The sequence below is a fragment of the Arvicola amphibius genome, chromosome 9 (genome assembly GCF_903992535.2).
Source record: "Arvicola amphibius chromosome 9, mArvAmp1.2, whole genome shotgun sequence".
Classification (NCBI taxonomy): domain Eukaryota; kingdom Metazoa; phylum Chordata; class Mammalia; order Rodentia; family Cricetidae; genus Arvicola; species Arvicola amphibius.
Genome location: NC_052055.2, coordinates 122,378,929 through 122,397,924, shown reverse-complemented (window position 1 = coordinate 122,397,924; position 18,996 = coordinate 122,378,929). Strand labels below are relative to the sequence as shown.

At 47.1% G+C, this 18,996-nt stretch overlaps 1 protein-coding gene across 1 annotated transcript in view; it reads right to left on the bottom strand.

Annotated features, from left to right (window-relative positions):
* The window catches only part of Nudt3 (nudix hydrolase 3), a 48,428-nt gene extending 29,957 nt beyond the window's left edge, over positions 1-18,471 (bottom strand). Inside the window, exon 1 of the mRNA XM_038342588.1 lies at positions 18,108-18,471. Coding sequence (XP_038198516.1) covers positions 18,108-18,206 — 99 coding nt within the window. The 5' untranslated portion in view covers positions 18,207-18,471. The remainder of the gene's footprint in view (positions 1-18,107) is intronic.
* Between the last annotated feature and the right edge of the window lie 525 nt (positions 18,472-18,996).

The following is an 18,996-nucleotide window of genomic DNA, read 5'->3' as shown; positions in this document are numbered from 1 at the left end:
TGATAGAAAGGGATTGCCTAAAAAATGTCATATAGGCTCTAAGAGGACACTGCAGCCACAGTCCACAAGGGCCCAACTACATCTTCAGCTGACAGAACGTGACATAATCCACATGGTGCTAGCATGCAGTGACAGAATATGACACTATCGATGTGGTGCTAGCATGCAGGTTTGCGTGATGGGGTAATGAAGGCTTATACTATGGTTCAAACGAAAAGCAAATAAGGCCACGCAATGCAGTCCAGGGCTAGTTTTCTTTCAGGGATTCCATGTAAGCTGTGGTTAGTATCACACAATGGAGATCGCAGGACATGCCAGGGATGCAGGGTGTCTGCTGAGGGAAGCTGCAGGAACCAAGTGAAGCTGGTCCAGGATACATGTGCTGCAAACAGCAAAGCCAAGGAGGTGGGACTGCCACCACCATGCCCTAGATGCTGGACACAGAACTACTGGATCTGGTTGGCTCTGCTGGGCAATCTTGTCACCCCCACTGCCGGTCTGTCCTGGGAATGCTGGGAATGTTTACTCTGTGTCCTTGTATATCAGAAGTTTGTAACATTCTTTCTGACCTTGTCTGGAGCCTCAGGAGATACCCTGGATTTGAGTGCTCTGTTTTGTTCTCTGCCCTCAGGGATCAAGTCTGAGGCCTTGATCAGAACAGGCAACTGCTCTGTCACTGAACCCAGCTTCCAGCTGAGACTGGACCTCAAAGCAGGGTTTGGAACTGTTAAGACTTTGGAAACTTCAGGAGGAGAAGTTCACTGTGCATTAGAAGATGGCTACAAGCATCTGGAGACATGGGCAAACACAGTTTGATCTGAAATGTCCTCCATAAGCTCATGCTTTCAACACCTGGTCCCCGGCTTCATGTTACTGTATTGACGGCTGGGGGGTGGGGCTTTAGATTCCAACTGGGCCCTGGTCTTCAGTGGTAAGTCATAAAGGGCTCTAAGCTGTCCTGCACTCTCTGCTCCTCGGGCCATAGTGGTGTTAAGGCCAAGCACTCCTGTTACCACAAACAGCCCAAACCTCCCTACTATGACTCACCGACATCTCTGAAACCATGAACCAAAGCAAACCTTCCCTTCCAGAAGCTCTGTCTGTGAACTGAGGGATACACTCACCAAGGGTCACTGAACTCCTCCAGGGCCACACCTCACTACTAGAAAATGACACAGTTGGCAGGATGTGGCAGAGTGCCTCTGAGTTCAAGGCTAGTCTGGTCTACTGTGAGTTCTGAGACAGCCAGGGTTACTGCTACTTGGTCCTTCCCCAAGTTACCTCTGCTTAATAACTTGCCATCATCTACTGGTCTTTAATAACTTCCACCAGCTATACAAAAGAGATCCCCTAAAGTGTCAAAGAGCCAAGAGGAAGAAAATAAAGGGCAGACTGACCATGTGCCTGCAGCACTAAAATGTAGCTACCCCATGTGCCAGCTATGACGGAGGGAAGGAAGCTGCTGGTCATGCAGGGTAAGAAGCATATCCAGCAGCTCTGGGTGGTCAGGGTATCTTGGCAGTGGGAAGGGCCCCAAATAGACTGCACTAAGTACAGCTAAGGGGGAGCTCTGAGCAGCATGTATTTTTAGTAATGACATACTTACAACTTGTACATGTCCAGTGAAAACTACCCCAGCCAACAGCCTGCAGAAATGACAGATGCTCCGCATCACTACCAGAGCACAGCCCACTCCCCACGGGACCCTGTACACTCCTTCAGTTGGCTCGACTCTCTGTCAGACCATAGGGAACCCCCAAGAGCAGGATGCAGCAGTGGACACCTGCCATCCCGGCTCCAACAGGGAGAGGGAACTGACTGGAGCAGAGCTTCACCAGCACAGCCTGCAGTACGTGAAGAGCAGAGTCACACATACACCCACATACATACACACATGTGCACAGACAATAATAATAATACATTTTTTGGAGACATGTTCTTTGGCTGGCCTGGAATTTGACATACAGACAGTCTAGATCCAAACTCACAGAGATCAGCCTGCCCCTGCCTCCCAAGTGATGGAATTTAAGGTATGCACCACCATGCCTGGTCCAATAAATTTAAAAAAAAACTGTGGGGGGTGTCAAAATAGGGTTTTCCTATGTTGCCCTGCCCCTGAGCTCAGAGTTCTGCCTGCCTCTGCCTCCTGAGTGCTGGGATTAAAGGCGTGCGCCACCACCTGGCTAGTAAAAAAAAATGACTGTATGTCAGCTTACTGTGGCTGTAACTGAACTGGAAGGATCTTGCCCTTTTCCAGCAACTACATTTGTCTTGTTTTTAATATTTATTTATTTATTTATTTATTTATTTATTATGTATACAATATTCTGTCTGTGTGTATGTCTGCAGGCCAGAAGAGGGCACCAGACCTCATTACAGATAGTTGTGAGCCACCATGTGGTTGCCAGGAATTGAACTCAGGACCTTTGGAAGAGCAGGCAATGCTCTTAACCACTGAACCATCTCTCCAGCCCCCCTTGTTTGTTTTTAGCACTAGAAAAACTCCTAAATCACTTCTAAAGTTTCCAAATGAAATTCACCAGGTCGTTTCTCTGTTATACATTTAATTTTTTATTATGCATATGAACATGTGTGTATGCAGTAGATGGGTTTGTCACATGACTACAAGCATCCTCAGGGGCCAGAAGATGGCATCAAATCTCCTGAAGCTGAAATTATGTTAAGGGTGGTGATAAGGATACCCTTTCCCCAGCCATGGGCGCTGGGAAATGAACTCTGACTCTCTGGAAGAGCAGCAAGCTCTTAACTGCTTGGTCATCTTTGCCTTCATACGTGCAGAAGCACTGTGTGTGCCTGGGGTCTGAGGAGGTCAAAGGAGTTCAGATCCCGGGAGCCATAGCTATGGATGATTATGAACCACCATGGAGGTGCTGGGAATCAAAACCAGGCCCTCAGCAAGAGCAGCACACGCTCTTAACCACTGAGCCATCTCTCCAGCCCCTCTCCCAATTACATCACTAGCCTTTCTTTCCAGGTGCGACCTTGGCTACTCTGTATGGCCTCCAGGTGCACCTAACACACTCACTACTCACGTCACTCAGTCAGCAGTGGGCTGGCAGGGCACAGCGCTGACAGCGACTGCCAGACTTTTAGCCTGGCAGAGATAAGCAAGGAACCGGATGTGAGCTTGAGAACAAAGTGGAATTCTGACCCTGTAACATGGATAGGCCTGGAAGCTACTACGCTACATGCTGAGAAAACAGAAAAGTTGCCTGACTCTACTTCTTTTTTTTTTTTTTTTTTTTTTTTTGGTTTTTCGAGACAGGGTTTCTCTGTGGCTTTGGAGCCTGTCCTGGAACTTGCTCTGTAGACCAGGCTGGTCTCGAACTCACAGAGATCCACCTGCCTCTGCCTCCCGAGTGCTGGGATTAAAGGCGTGCGCCACCACCGCCCGGCCGCTGACTCTACTTCTGAGAAGAATCTCCAGCAGTCAAATTCAAAGAGAAAGATGGTTGCCCAGGGCTCTGAAATGAAGAAAGGGGATTTGCTCACTGCAGACCCAGGGTTTTATAAGGTATGGAGATCCAGCCCAGGGTGCTGTGCATGACAGGAAGCATCTTACTGACTGAGCTCCACTTCCAGCCCAGACAACAGCAATTTTTCAAAGATAATTTGTTAAGTGTCACATAAATTTTTTAAAATGTACAATGTGTGAGATGGGAAAAATAGTAATTATTGTGATCAGCAACATTACTGTATTTTCTGATATAATGTTACCCCAACAGAGAGGAATGCTGAGTTATTATTCACTTAGGATTTTCATTTACCCCCTTCTAATTATTCTGATGAATTATATATTTGTTTTTGAGACAGAGTCTCTCTCTGCAGTCTAGGCTGCCCTGGAACTTGCTGTGGCCTTACACCCACAGCAATGCTTCTGACTCAGGCTCTTGGATTCTGGGATACAGAACTAAGTCATCACAGCCAACTCTAGAGTAGAACAGGTTAATCAGATTTTAAAAACATTGTATTTTATGTATATGGGTATTTTTGCCTACATTTATATCTGTATACTGTATGTGTGCCTGATGCCCCTGGAAGCCAGAGAAGGACAGGCGTTCTAGGTAGCTGTGAGTTTCCATGTGGGTTCTGGGAACCAAACCCAGATCCTCTGAAAGAGCAACCAGTGCTCTTAACTGTTTGCCATCTCTACAGCCCTGTAAATCAGATTATTTACCTGTGTAATGAGAACAAAGTCATTAAAAGCATGCACAGAATTTAGGCTGGAAAATGTTTATTATATGTTCTGAGACATCATAAACATACACATAAATCATTCACGAAGTCAAACGCATCTACCGACTGGGAAAAGGAATGTCCTTCATGTGCACTGGAGGACGCTGACTTGGAGACTGAATGGTGTGGACCTGATGGAAGAGGACCACACAATGCCACAAGGGCAAACCACATGCAAGAAACATTTTAGAACGCAAGTATGTCACAATCTGGTGGACTCCTAAGAGGATATTATCTGAGACAGTAACTCAGGAGCAGAGGCTTCAAGGTCAGCCTGGTCTACATAATGAGTTCTAGGACAGAGTGCTGCATGGTTGGACCCTGTCTCAAAAATAAAAGGAGGGGTTAGAGAACACAGCTCAGCAGGAAAGAGCACTTGCTGCTCTTGCACAGGACCAGGGTTTGGTTCTCAGCACTCACACTGTGGCTCATAACTGTTTGTACCTATGGTTCCAAAGGATCTGGTACCCTCTTCTGGTCCTCAAGAGTATCAGGCGCACACATGGTACAAAGATATACACATAAAATAAAAATGTTAATAATAATTTGTATAACAGCTGTGAAACATCTTTATAATGGAAAAACGGATAGTAAAGTGGGTTTCAATTCTGTTCTGAGACTTGCCCAAAATAGCCATGACAAACTAAGCTCCTGCCCACAGCACACATGCACTGGTGCCAAGATTCGTGATCAGCTGCTGCTATGGTGACGGCAGCAGAGGCCGCTGCTGGACCTGCATACACCACCAGTTTGTGTATCTGAGTCCATTTTAGAAATAGACTTTTGTTCAAGCCTTTCCATTTTACTTATTCAGTTCCTTTTGTGGATTTGCCAAAATGAAATGCATGCCCTGCCTTATGTACTGCAGACAGAGCGGAGCTGCCTTCTTGGTTTCTGCTCCTGTCTTTTACTGAGGTGGATGGACAAGTCATAGCTAAAGCCACTTCCAAGCTGACAGAGTTTGAGACTGTCTATGCTCCATCTGCCCTCCTCCAGAAAGCACTTTCAAAGTAAATGATACAGCACCAATAAATCTTCCCTTTCGAACACTTCTGCCTTGCTGATGGGAATGCAAGCTGGTACAGCCAGCCCCTTTGGATGTCAGTGTAGCGATTTCTCAGAAAATTAGGAAACAACCTTCCTCAAGACTCAATAATACCACTTTTGGGTATATATCCAAAGGATGCTCAATTGTGCCACAAGGACATGTGCTCAACTATGCTCATAGCAGCTTTGTTTGTCATAGCCAGAACCTGGAAACAACCTAAATGCCCCTCAACCAAAGAATGGATAAGGCACCACCATGCCCAGCTGAGATAAAGTCATTATACCTAGAATCTTTCTGAACTATTTTCTTAACTTACTATACGAATAAAATCAGAATGTTTCATCTTCTTATGTTTTAGTCTGGTTTCTGCTTTCTGAGATAGGGTCTAATATGGATAGCATAGGGTAGGTCAGAATCCCTGATCCTCCTGCTTCTACCTTCCAAGTGCCTGCATACATGCACCACCTCACCCACTTCATCTCGCTATTGAAGGCAGACTATATTACACACACACACACACACACACACACACACTACAAAACCTCTGGGAAAGAAACCAACGCCAACCACTGTAGTACATACACAAGCCCCGAGCCAGGTTTGGTCCCCTCAAGTTAATGGCGGCTGAATGAGTCCAGCTCATTGCTGAGTCATCTCGGCAAAGCAGCAGCAAATGAAAGCATTTAAGCCACATAAACTTGAGAGAGTGAGCACCATGGCCAGAGTTCACATTAAGTCACACACAAAAAGTATGTCATCAAAACTAACTGCTTCTTGGGGCTGGAAAATAGCTCAGTGGATAATGGGATTTGCTACCAACAAGGCTGGCAATCTGAGTTCAATCCCTACGATACACATCATAGAAGGAGAGCCGTGGTTGGAGGCTGCTTATTCGTTTCCCGGCTGCCCAGACTCCTGAAATAATCACACAGAAACTATATTATTTGCAATACTGTTTGGCCAATAGCTTAAGTTTATTTCTGGCTAATTCATATCTTAAATTAACCCATCTTCATTAATCTATGCATTACCATGAGGTTGTGGCCTACTAGCAAAGTTTCAGTAAGTTGCCATCTGTCCCAGGTGGCTACATGGCTTCTCCTGACTCCGCCTTCTTTCTCCCAGGATTCAGTTTAGTTTTCCCCACCTACCTCTGTTCTGCCCTGCTATAGGTCCAAAGCAATTTCTTTATTAACCAATGCTACTCACAACATACAGAGGGGAATCCCACATCAGAGAGGTGACTCCTAAAAGTTGTTCTGACGTGCATGCATATGCCCCCACCCAAAACATAATAATATATATAGGGGCTGGAGAAATGGCTCAGCGGTTAAGAGCACTGGCTGCTCTTCCAGAGTCCTGAGTTCAATTCCCAGCAACCACATGGTGGCTCACAATCATCTGTAATGAGATCTGGTGCCTTCTTCTGGTCTACAGGCATAAATGCAGACAGAACAATGTGTGTGTGTATAATCTTTTTTTTAAAAAAGCGCAATATAAGCCGGGCGGTGGTGGCGCACGCCTTTAATCCCAGCACTCGGGAGGCAGACGCAGACGGATCTCTGTGAGTTCGAGGCCAGCCTGGTCTACAAGAGCTAGTTCCAGGACAGGCTCCAAAGCCACAGAGAAACTCTGTCTCGAAAAACCAAAAAAAAAAAAAAAAAAAAAAAAAAAAAGCGCAATATTTTAAAAAATTTTTTTGCCAGGTGGTAGTGGTGTATGCCTTTAATCCCAGCACTTAGGTGGCAGAAGCAGGCGGATCTCTGTGAGTTCGAGGCCAGCCTGGTCTACAGAGCGAGTTCCGGGGTAGCCAGGGCTACACAGAGAAACCCTGTCTCAAAAACAAAACAAAGTAAGAAAGAAAGGTCTTCTCTGTGTGTGCATGTGCACCACCACAGGCAGGTGCCCTTGAAGGCTGGGAAAGGCGTTGGAGTCCCTGGGACTGAATGTTACATAAAGGCAGTTGTGAGCCTGTGTGGGTGCTGGAAACGAGGCCTGAGACCTCTGTAAGGACAGCAGAAGCCCTCAGAAACTAAGCCATCTCTCCAGCCCAAAGTATGTTTAAGCAAACAAAATAAAACAGGGCTGGAGAGATCTGAGGGGATCTGAGTTCAGTTCTCAGCACCCACATAGTGATGCATGAGCATCCCTGGTTCCAGTCCCGGGGAATGGCACCCTCCTCAGAATTCTGTAGTGCATACACAGACATGCAGGCAAAACAATCATACAATTAAATAAAATAGCAGGAGAGGAGGATACCCAGCACCAATCTCCAGCCTCCATACTCACATGAGCAACAACCTTGACCTCAAAAAAGAATAAAGAAGGCCTGGCAGTGAGCACCTGTGATCCCAGCTCTTAGGAGAGCAGCAGGAAGCTGACGAGTTCACAGGTGTGAGACCAGCATACATGTCAGACCCTGTCTAATAAGGAGGTAGGAAGGGAGAGGGAAGAGAATGATGACCATAGGGGAAAAAAATCTGACAATATCTTATCAACTTTAGTCTCATTATTAACTTCAGAATAACTTCAGGTTCCAAATTTGACATACACCCGGGTGGTGATGGTGCAGGCAGGAGGACCTCTGTGAGTTTGAGGTCAGTCTGGTTTACAGAGCAAGTGTGCCAGGACTACATAGAGAAACCCTGTCTCAAAAAACAAAACAAAACAAAAAACCCACAAATTTTACATACATTGTTGGTTCTGAACCACTGTCAGGTAACTAAACATTACTGACTCCATGATTTCAGTTTATGTAACTATCTATTTATATACTGGAAAAAAAGATTCCAGGACAGAGCTGGAACAAAATATTATTAAAAAGAATCCGGATATACCAGGCAATAGTAGCGCACACCTTTAATCCCTGTACTCAAGAGGCAGAGGCAGGCGGATCTCTGAGTTCAAGGCTAACCTGGTCTACAGACCAAGTTCCAGGACAGCCAGGGCTACACAAAGAAACCCTGTCTCAAAATCAAAACAAACAAAACAAACAAAAAAGATTCTAGAGCCGGGCGGTGGTGGCACACGCCTTTAATCCCAGCACTCGGGAGGCAGAGGCAGGCGGATCAGCACCAATGAGTTCGAGACCAGCCTGGTCTACAAGAGCTAGTTCCAGGACAGGCTCCAAAGCTACAGAGAAACCCTGTCTCGAAAAACCAAAAAAAAAAAAAAAAAAAAAAAAAAAAAGATTCTAGGATGTCAGCAGAAAGAAAATGCTCTGGCCTCGGGTACTACACCACTGGGGTTGGGGTCCAGCATCACACAGATCTCCACCAGATCCTTCCCGATGCTGCACTTTAATGTCTAAAGAAATCCTGTATGTTATTCCAGAAGATTATCAAGCCTGAAATTCCAGGACTCAGGAGGCTGAGGCAGGATTGACAGGTGCAAGGCCAGCCTAGGCTCCATGAGTCTGAGGACAGGTGAGGTTACAGAGCAAGGTACTGTCTCAAAACCTCCTTCCAGGGGCTAGAGAGACGGCTGAGCAGTTACGGGCATGTACTGCTCTTTTAGAAGACCAAGTTTGATTCCCAACACTCAAGTCAGGCAGGACCTGAAACTCCAGAGGAGCTGCTGCCGCCTCTACCCTCTGCCAACTCACACAAACATATTAAAACCTGCACACAAATGTCTAACTAAAAATAACAAAAATAATATTTTAAATTTCTTCTCTGCCCCCCCCCCAAATTTACAATATAAGAAACATAAACTCCACTGGGTTGACACTCAACATTATCAAACACCCTTTCACTAAGAGTATGGATTTATGGGAAGAAAGATTTCTCAGAACACACTCATTAGTGAGTTCCTACAAATACTAGCATTTTGTGAGTGTTGGTTATTAGTTCTTCCATTATACAATAGCTGATGCAGAGACTGACTGCCCAGGGCTCACCCATCCAGTCACAGACTCAACAAACAGCACTCAGCTTCTCTCTTTCTAAATACGCAGGATAGAGAAGCAATTGTTAAAGTAAGTAAATAAATAAAAAGACAATGTCTCTATCCTAAGGAGCAGTTTGCACTCTAGAGTAAGTGGGCAATCACAAATACTCATTGTATTTCATGGTGCTGTGTGCTGATAAGACAAAAGCAGCACCAGAGCCTCCAATGACGACAGGCCAGTATTATGCTTTAATATGCTGCTGCTTTTCATTTTTCAAGACAGGGTCTCTCTGTGTAGCCCTGGTTGTCCCAGAACTCACTCGGTAGACCAGGCTCGTCTTGAGCTCACAGAGATCCATCTGCCTCTGCCTCCTAAAAGCTGAGACTAAAGGCATGCGCCACCACTGCCTGGTTTAATGTGCTTCAAAAAGATGGTCTAATGACTAAGCAAAGGATTAAGCATGAGGAATGAGCCTGGCAGGCAACATGGGAGAGAAAGAACACTGAGGCCATATAACTGGAAAACAGGAACAGCAAAGAAGCAGGAGGAAAAGATAGACGATGGTAGCTCCAGAGCAGGGCCATGGGACTTGCTCTGCAAGGGACACGATCTGACTTTGGGTTCAGAAGAGTGAGCTGGGGTGGAGAACAATATGTAGGTAGAAAGGCACAAGCAGGGAGACCAATTAAGAAGTCATGGCCACCATCCAGGAGAGAAGCAAAAGAGGACCAGGCTAGAGAGATATGGCTGCAGTGGGATTCCAGCCAGATTAAAGGAAGAAACAGGAAAAGCCAAGGGTGACCCTGAGGTCTCCAACGTGAGCTACACAACTAACAACAGAAAGAGGAGACTTCTTTTCCTCAGTGTACGGAGTCTAATATTGCTACAGGAGAGGCAGGTTTTTGTAGCTGGCTGTTTAGAGGTTTTGAGAATGGAATAAAAATATCAGTTTGAAGGCTGGGGGTATATTTTAGGTGGAAAAGCGAATGCTTAGCCAGCATGCATGAGGCCTGAGTCCAATTTCCAAGCCACCTCCGCTTGTGCGCTCTCTCTCTCTCTCTCTCTCTCTCTCTCTCTCTCACACACACACACCACCTGACACCCCGTCACACACACACACACACACACCACCTGATACCCCCTGTCACACACACACACACACACAAAATGCAGGGCTCATTACGCATGTCTATAATCCCAACACTTGGAAGGTTGAAGCAGGAGGATCACAAGTTCCAAAAATAACCTGATCTACGCAGTTGAAACCCTGTCAAAAAGAAATAAAGAAATAAAGAAACAAAGCAGAATCATTCTAGCATCTGAAACTTGAGATGTCTATCAGGTTCCCAAATGGAACTATGGAGTAGATTGCTGGCCATTAGTCCTGATTTCAGGAGAGCTCAGAGCTAAAATAGGCTTCTGAATGTAATCAGTGTGAAGCCCCGACTGCTTAATAGAGGCAATTCCAAACTATCCCTCACACACCGCAACCAAGTCAGAAAGCCCAAGGAATTCAGAAGAAGGACCATGGAAGAGAGATGCCACAGAAGTATGGCGAAGAAAAAATTCAAAGCAGTTGGGCAGTGGTGGCGCACGCCCTTAAATCCAGCAGTGGGGGGAGGTGTATACATATATCTGTGGATATATCTGTGGGTTCAAAGCCAGCCTGGTTTACAGAATGATTTCCAGAATAGCCACGGCTATTAACACCAAGAAACCCTGTCTCAAAAAGCAAAAACAAAAACAAAACAAGCCAGCCTGTTCTACAAGAGCTAGTTCCTGGACAGGTTCCAAAGCTGCAAAGAAACCTTGTCTCAAAAAAAAAAAAAAAAAAGGAAGAAAAAAAGAAAAGAGAAAAGGAAGGTTAATTCATATAAAAGGGAGGGGAGCTAGGTGTGGTAGATTCAAAATCATGTTCAGCTACAACATTGAGTTCCAGGCCAGCATGAGCTACACAAACCTGTCTCCAAAAGGACCAAAAAACCAAAACAACAAAACAAAACAAACAAACAAACAAAAAACTGCAAGTAACATGAGGACTTCAGATTGGTCACTGGCCCTGAAAACGTTTAGGACTCTGCCAGAACAAACATTAGAGAAAATCACCTGCCTGGAGAGTCCAGGAGAGGATGGTAGAGAAGAGGGGATATGATTACTGAGGGAGTTTGCCACAAAGGGGAGAGCTGGACATCTCAGGAGATATGTTACTTTTTTCCCCTGGTTCTTAAGAATCATTTTATTTTATTCTACTCATTTATTTATTTTTGGTTTTACAAGACAGAGTTTGTCTATGTAACATATCCTGGAACTCTTTGTAGGCCGGGCTGGCCTCGACTTACAGAAATCCACCTGCTTCTGTCTCCCAGGTGCTGGGATTAAAGGTGTGGGCAATCGCCACCCAGCAAGATTCATTTTATTTTTATGTGTGTGACGTACACCCGCAGAAGCCAACAGATGGAGCCAGATCCGAGAGCTGGAGTGCCAGGAGGCTGTGAGCTGCCCCCTGTGGTGCTAAGAATTGAACCGGTGCTCTAGAGGAGCAGCCAATGTCCTCAACTGTTGAGTCATCTCTCCAACACCTTTACTTTTCTTAACAGAATAGTCTTTTCTCACACACACATGTGCGGGTGTGTGCAGGTGTGTGTAGATGTGTATACATGTGTGACTGCCTGTGCGTGCGCGCCTGGGGAGTTAGCTTAACTGGTAAAAAACTCGCTGAGCAACCATAGGACCTGAGTTCAATACCCAGAGCCCATGTTTTATTTAACAGAGAACGCAGTGTGCATGCTTATAATCCAGGCACTGAGGAAGTGGATTCAGGTGGGTCACTGGCAGGCCAGCTTAACCTTTATCAGTGGGCTCCAGGCTAGTAAGAGGCCCTGCCTTAAAAATAAAAGATGGAGAGGCTGGAGAGATGGCTCAGTGGTTAAGAACATTGCCTGCTCTCCCCAAGGTCCTGAGTTCAATTCCCAGCAACCACATGGTGGCTCACAACCATCTGTAATGAGGTCTGGTGCCCTCTTCTGGCCTGCAGGCATACACACAGACAGAATATTGTATACATAATAAATAAATAACATTTAAAAATATATATAAGATGGATAACAAATGAGAACAACAGGCTGACCTCTGGTCTCCATAGCATAGCTACACACATGTACACACGCACTGAAGAAAGTGATAAAACAAGTAGAAGTGTCTTAAAGACAGACCCTTCTCGCCCGCACCAGGAAATGGAGAAACAGACAGCTGCACACAGAAGATGTGTAACCTGTGATTGACAAATAAGAATCATTTAAAAGCAGGAAGTAGGGTTAACGCAAGGAGTAGTTTTAAAAGTGGTGGTGCACACTTTTAATCCCAGCACTCAGGAGACAGAGGCAGGAGGATCTCTGTGAGTTCGAGGCCAGCCTGGTCTACAAGAGCAAGTTCCAGGACAGCCAGGGCTACACAGAGAAACCCTTTCTTGAAAGAACCAAAAATAGGGCTGGAGAGATGGCTCAGTGGTTAAGAGCATTGCCTGCTCTTCCAAAGGTCCTAAATTCAATTCCCGGCAACCACATGGTGGCTCACAACCATCTGTAATGAGGTCTGGTGCCCTCTTCTGGCCTGCAGACATACACACAGACAGAGTATTGTATACATAATAAATAAATAATTAAGCAAACAAACAAATAAATGAAAAACAATAAATTTTTTTTAAAAAAAGGGCAGCTGTTTATGGTGGTTAGTGCCTGTAATCTGTAATCCCAGTACTTGGGGGAGGGGGCGCTGAACGAGGCAGGAGGAATGAGAGTACAAGACCTTCCAGGCCTACACAGTGAGTTAGAAGCCTCCCTACACAACATATTTGAAACATGAGAAAAAATAAATAAATAAAAATTCTTGTACGGTGCCCACACCCTGGGATGGAGGGGAATTAGATAAAAGCAGCCATAACCACGTTAGAGAAATGAAGAGCAGAAATACCCCACTCTACCTTAGAAGACTGTACTGCTGGACAACAGCTGAGACGCCCAGAGCCAGGGCTCCCCACCAGGCTGAGATGTGCTGAAGCCTCTGTCAGGTTATTGCCCCGGGACTGCACCAGAGCTTTCCTGCCTCTCTAGAGCTCGCTGGCAGGTGTGGTCTGCAGTGGCGTCCTCTACCAGTCCCTCTGAGGATTTCAGAGACAAACACTCAGGCCACCAGATCTCTATCCACTGACATCTGCAGAGTCAGTCCACTCCCCATCGCCTTGGGGAGCTCAAGGGTCTGAGAAAACACCAACAGGCAAACCTAGCACCACATCACAGAAAGCCATTAGGTGGTAACCTGTCTTTTAGGAAACAGACGGGGCTGGGAAGAGCTGCCAGTCATCCCTCAACTCACAAAAGTCAGATAATGGCATCCACCTGCAATCCTAGCACTCCGGACAGTCAGACAGGGGTGGAGACCAGCTAGCCTGGCCTGCTTAGCAGCAGAGAAACCCTTCCTCAAAAAACAGGCAATTGTGGCACACCTTTAATCCCAGCACTCAGGAGGCAGAGGTAGGTGGATCTCTGTGAGTTCGAGGCCAGCCTGGTCTACAAGAGCAAGTTCCAGGACTGGGTTTTTTTGTTTTGTTTTGTTTTGAGACAGGGTTTCTCTGTAGCTTTGGAGCCTGTCCTGGAACTAGCTCTTGTAGACCAGGCTGGTCTCGAACTCACAGAGATCCGCCTGCCTCTGAGTGCTGGGATTAAAGGCGTGCGCCACCACCGCCCAGCTAGTTCCAGGACAGGCTGGCCTCGAACTCAGAGATCCGCCTGCTTCTGCCTCCTGAGTGCTGGGATTAAAGGTATGCGCGACCACCGCCCAGCTCTAGGACCTGTTCTATAGCTATCTATTGGGAAACCCTGTCTCAAAGACCAAAAAGAAATAAATAAATAGGCTCACTAATCTGGGCTACTGTAGACCTTTAGGTGATGGCAGACGACTCTCAGGCACTGGAACATTTCCTGGTGTGCACTCTGCATGGCTGATCTTTCTCAGAGGTCAGTGTCCATCACTGTTCATTCTGAGAGATTTCAACTGTTTGAGAAGCCAGGGCCACACTCCTCAGTCCTCCTACTAAGGGTACAGAGCACAAACAAGTCGTCCCCCATGGAGGTTCCAGAAAAGAGGAGTAGAGGAAGAAGAGCAATCTCTCTGGGACAGCTCTAAGAGAGTCAAAGTCAAATATACAAAGATGAACTGCATTACCCAATCAATTCAAAAAACATAAAAGTATATTGATTTGCTAATCTTTGTGGAGCCAAGATTTCAAGATAAAAACAAAACTGTGGGTTGTGGATGTGACTTACTGGTAGAGCACTTGCATAGCCTGCAAGGGGCTCTGAGTTCAATCCTCAGCACTGAAGAGGGAAAAAAAGAGAAGAAATAGCTCAAGTATTTCAGCTGGGTATATATTCCCAACACTTAAATGGAGGCAAGAAGATCAGGAATTCAAGGCCAGCCTGGGCTCCAATGCATCTCAAACCAAAGCAAACAAAAAGAAGTACTGAATTACAGCTGACTTTGTCTCCTATGCCACCCACATAATGAATGACCTACTCTTAGGTCTTGCCCCTAAATGGGATAAAAATCTGAAAACTTACTAGCAGGTATCTATGTGCAAAATCTTACAGTAGCTGTTCAGCCCTTTCCAGTTGGCTTGTGCACTAAACTAAGCAGTGACTTCCTTTATGACATGCATTTGCAGTCTTTCTAAAGTATCTCTCTCTCTCTCTCTCTCTCTCTCTCTCTCTCTCTCTCTCTCTCTCTCTCTCTCTCTCACACACACACACACACACACACACACAGTGATCCTTCTTCACGGGTGTTTCACCCTGAAAACCTCCACAAAGACAAGAATGACAAACCTAAGCAAACACGGACTAAGCACACAATTCACCTCCAGGGAGCCCAGGGCTGGGAACCAGCTTATGAGTACAGTAATCATTCAGGGTACAGCATTGCAATAACTATGTCAGCTATATCAAATACCCATTTACAAAATGTTATCCATAAGCAGGGGACTTTTTCCTATTAATTTCAATTTATCAACAAGAAAAACAGCCAGAAGTTTAGAAGAAAACTCACCAGCACGATGCTACTGGGTAGGTTTTTCTAATTCTCCATCCCTTCCGCACCTCCCACCACCCCCACCCCTGCCAGCTCTAAGCTCTCTCCTACCCATCTCTCCCATTACTGTATAGACAACCTCACATTCAGTGTGTGCTCAATGACTGCTAAGTACACACTCTGGTTCTGACTTGGATCACTTTCTGCTGCTCTTACTGCTGGGCCTGTGACTACAGCTTCCTGAGGTTGAGTGATTTTGGTCAATTATTTCTTAATGTTTTAATCTCTTTCTTCACACCGTATTATGTTTTTTGACATTGGCTAATTACATTTAAAATCACCGGGGGCTGGAGAGATGGCTCAGAGGTTAAGAGCACTGGCTGTTCTTCCAGAGGACCTGAGTTCGATTCCCAGCAACCACATGGTGGCTCACAACCATCTGTAATGAGGTCTGGTTCCCTCTTCTGACTTATAGGGATATATGCAGGCAGAATACTGTATATATAATAAATAAATTTAAAAAATATCACGGCAGTATTTAAAAAAAATTAAAAATATAAATCGTTGGGTAGTTGGTAGTAGATTAACCCCAGCACTCTGGGAGGCAGTGACAGGCAGATCTCTGTGAGTTCGAGGCCAGCTTGATCTACAGAGCAAGTTCTAGAACAGGCTACAAAGCTACAGAAAAACTGTCTCAAAAAAACAAAAAGGGGAAAAAACCCTCAAGGTCCTGTTTACACTTACATTACTATTGCACTGTGCAAAAATAATGTTAACAATTCTCTTGATGAAAGCCATTAGTGCCAATTAAAAAAATAAAATTAGGCTGAATGCCTTTTAAGTGTGAATTTCACTTTCCCCACAATGGTGGCAGCTAACACTTCCAGTCTCTGGCACATCTACTGAGAACATAAAAGCTTCCCTGGAACTAACAAATCACTTCCCTTCCAACACAATTATATAATCTGAGAGTTAAACAGTACCCTAGAGATTACTTTGTGGTCCAAAATCCCTCTGAACTAAGAGACTATCAGAAACCTCTACCGCTAACTGAGGGCTGTCCCTTAGTGGGCTCTGCATTGAAAGCCTATCTGTTTCACTGACCAGAACCAGCCCGTGCCCATTAACGTTGTTCTTACCAGACTATGACTATGGCACCCACGGAATCAGTAATTCAAGATTCACACGATTGTTCTGTTCATTAACCAACCAATGTGCAAAAAGAAATTCAATAAAGGAAACTCCACCATCAAGCAAATGCTTTAAAGCTTCTCTTAACAGTTTAAAACTTTAAGCTCCTACAAATCAGGTCCTACACCTGGTCTGACCTTCATAAGGCCAAGGGTGGCCAAAACACGCAAACACGCATGCACATCAAAGCTGCTGTCCACCATCATAAAACTTGCAACCAAAAAGTAAAACTCGGTTGTTCCTTTGTTTAGGATCTTAAGTTTCCAGTATTTATCCAAAATACACACATTTTCAACCTCTAGGACAATCTTTTTAAAACACAAAGTCTTGCTGCGCTCATGTGACTAAACTACACAACCTTCTACTGTAGCTGGGGTACATACAGGCTTAACCATAGCACTGTAGTGTGGCATGCTATTATGCTAATTAGCTGTCCCTCCAGTCGACAGCCCCCCCCATCCCATCTGACTTCCCATGTGATAGCACTGAGAACAAAGCCTCTAGAATAGTCCTCATGAATGACGGTTTTACTTTACTTAAGAACGGATTCTAAAACCCGCTCATCATTTACGACAGGACCCCGCTGACAACGCCTCCCTCGAGGACCTTTGTAATAAACGCAAAGTAACAAAGTGTACATTTCCGAACTCCGCTGCAGAAGCCATCCCCAGCAATCCCTCAACAGTACAATGAACGCTTTCACTGCTTTTCTTCGGGCCGTCATTTCTATTCCCTCCTCCTCCTAAACATCCCCGGACAGGGACTCCCGGTCTGTTTCATCGCGGATTTTCAAAACTAACGGGTCGAGTTCCGCTCCCCCATTTCAACACGCTGCGCTGTACTGCAGCGCGGCCGCCACAGCCCACCGCTGACGGCCGGCGTCAGACACTCAGTTTCACTGTCCTTCGTGGTTTCCAAGCTAACTGTCATTACCACCGTTCACACGACAGAAATGTGTTCCCACAGGCATCCGACGAATTCCCGCAGCAGCTATTCTTTGTGGATTTACAAAACATGCGCCTTTTCGGCATTCCCTTCATCACCACAGAAACGGCTTTGTGAAGCTGAGATTTTTTTTTAAAGTTCCTTAAGTAAATAGGAACAGACTCTAAAAATTTTCAATTTTTCCGAGCGTATCTTACAGGTTATCCTATAGGGCACAACAGAAAACTGTCAGGATAAAGATCTTAATAAATACAGCATTTAATGTCTGTGAAATTTTTCGATCCACAAAAAAAAAAAAAAAAATGTATCCAGTGTCCTTTCTTTTCGGGCTCCACCATCCGGCCTCACAGCTCAACGTTGGCCTCAAACGGCTGGCTCTGGCTGGTGCACGGCGCCCAGGATCTTCGGTCCCCGCCAGGGCTCGCCCTCCCGCCCGCCGCCGGCAGCCGCAGCTCCTCGGCCAACCCCAAACCTGCCCCGGCGGCCCTGGGCTCCGCCACAAAGGCCGGCCTGTGCCTCGTGCACGTGTGCCGAGCTGCCAAGCGCCGAGCCGCCCTTCCCGGGTCAGCCCGGCTGCCCGGGGCGGCGGGGAGGAACGGCGGCCGTCGCAGAGTGCCATCCCCCTGCCTCAGCCCCGCGTCCGGAGCCCTCCGGGCCGCGCCCCGCACTCCTGGACCCCCCCTGCCCCGGCCTCACCTCCTCCTCGCTCTCGCTGCGGAAGCACAGGCACGCGGCCCTCTTTTTGTAGCCGTCGCCGTCGTAGGTGCGGGTCTGGTTCGACTTGAGCTTCATCATCCTCCGGGCCCTGGTGGGGAGCCGTGCGGGGGCCTCGGAGTCGGGAGAGAGAGGGAAGGGGAAAGGCTGCGGCGGACGGCCGCGCGCGCGCGCCCCCGGCTCGGCGGAGGCGGGGAGGAGGGTCTGGGTGTCGGCTACACGGCTCCGCGGCGGGCCAGCCTCATTGCCCCCGGCTCAGGCCCCTCGCCGCACTCACGGCCGCCGTCGCCACCGCCACCGCCCCCTCTACCGCCGCCGCCCCCGACGACGACCGCGCCGCCATTTTGGGCGCGCGGCGTCGGCTGCGTCAGGGCGCGCGGGCCCGCGGGCGCCGTCGCGCGTGCGCAGCGCAGGCGGCGGTCGGGAATCGCTCCTGCCCCGCGCTCCCGGCGCAGAGCAGCGTCCGTCCCGAGGGCGTCCGGAGCTGGTGAGGCCGCTACGCCGGGGGCGTAGGGCTGCGGAAGCCTGGCGAGTCGTAGCGCGTGGGCACCACCCGAGACCCCACGGTCCGCGGCGCAGCTGGGCAGAAAGCAGAGCCACCCCCTACCCCGCAAGGTCAACGGGTGAGCGGCCCAGCCTGACCCAAGGTCGCGCCGCTCAGCAGACTGAGTGGCTCTGCCTCGCCGCAGACCGGCCACCCTGGCTGCAGGGGGATCGGGAGTGGGGCGAGGCGTCTGCCTGCTCTTTGCAATCTGTCAGTGGCCGTCAGAACGTATGTACAAATAAGTAAATAAATAAAAGGCAAAGGGCGTTCAGGGGTGAAGCTTAAGGGCAGACCACTTGACTGGCATAGTTGAGGACTGGGTTCGAC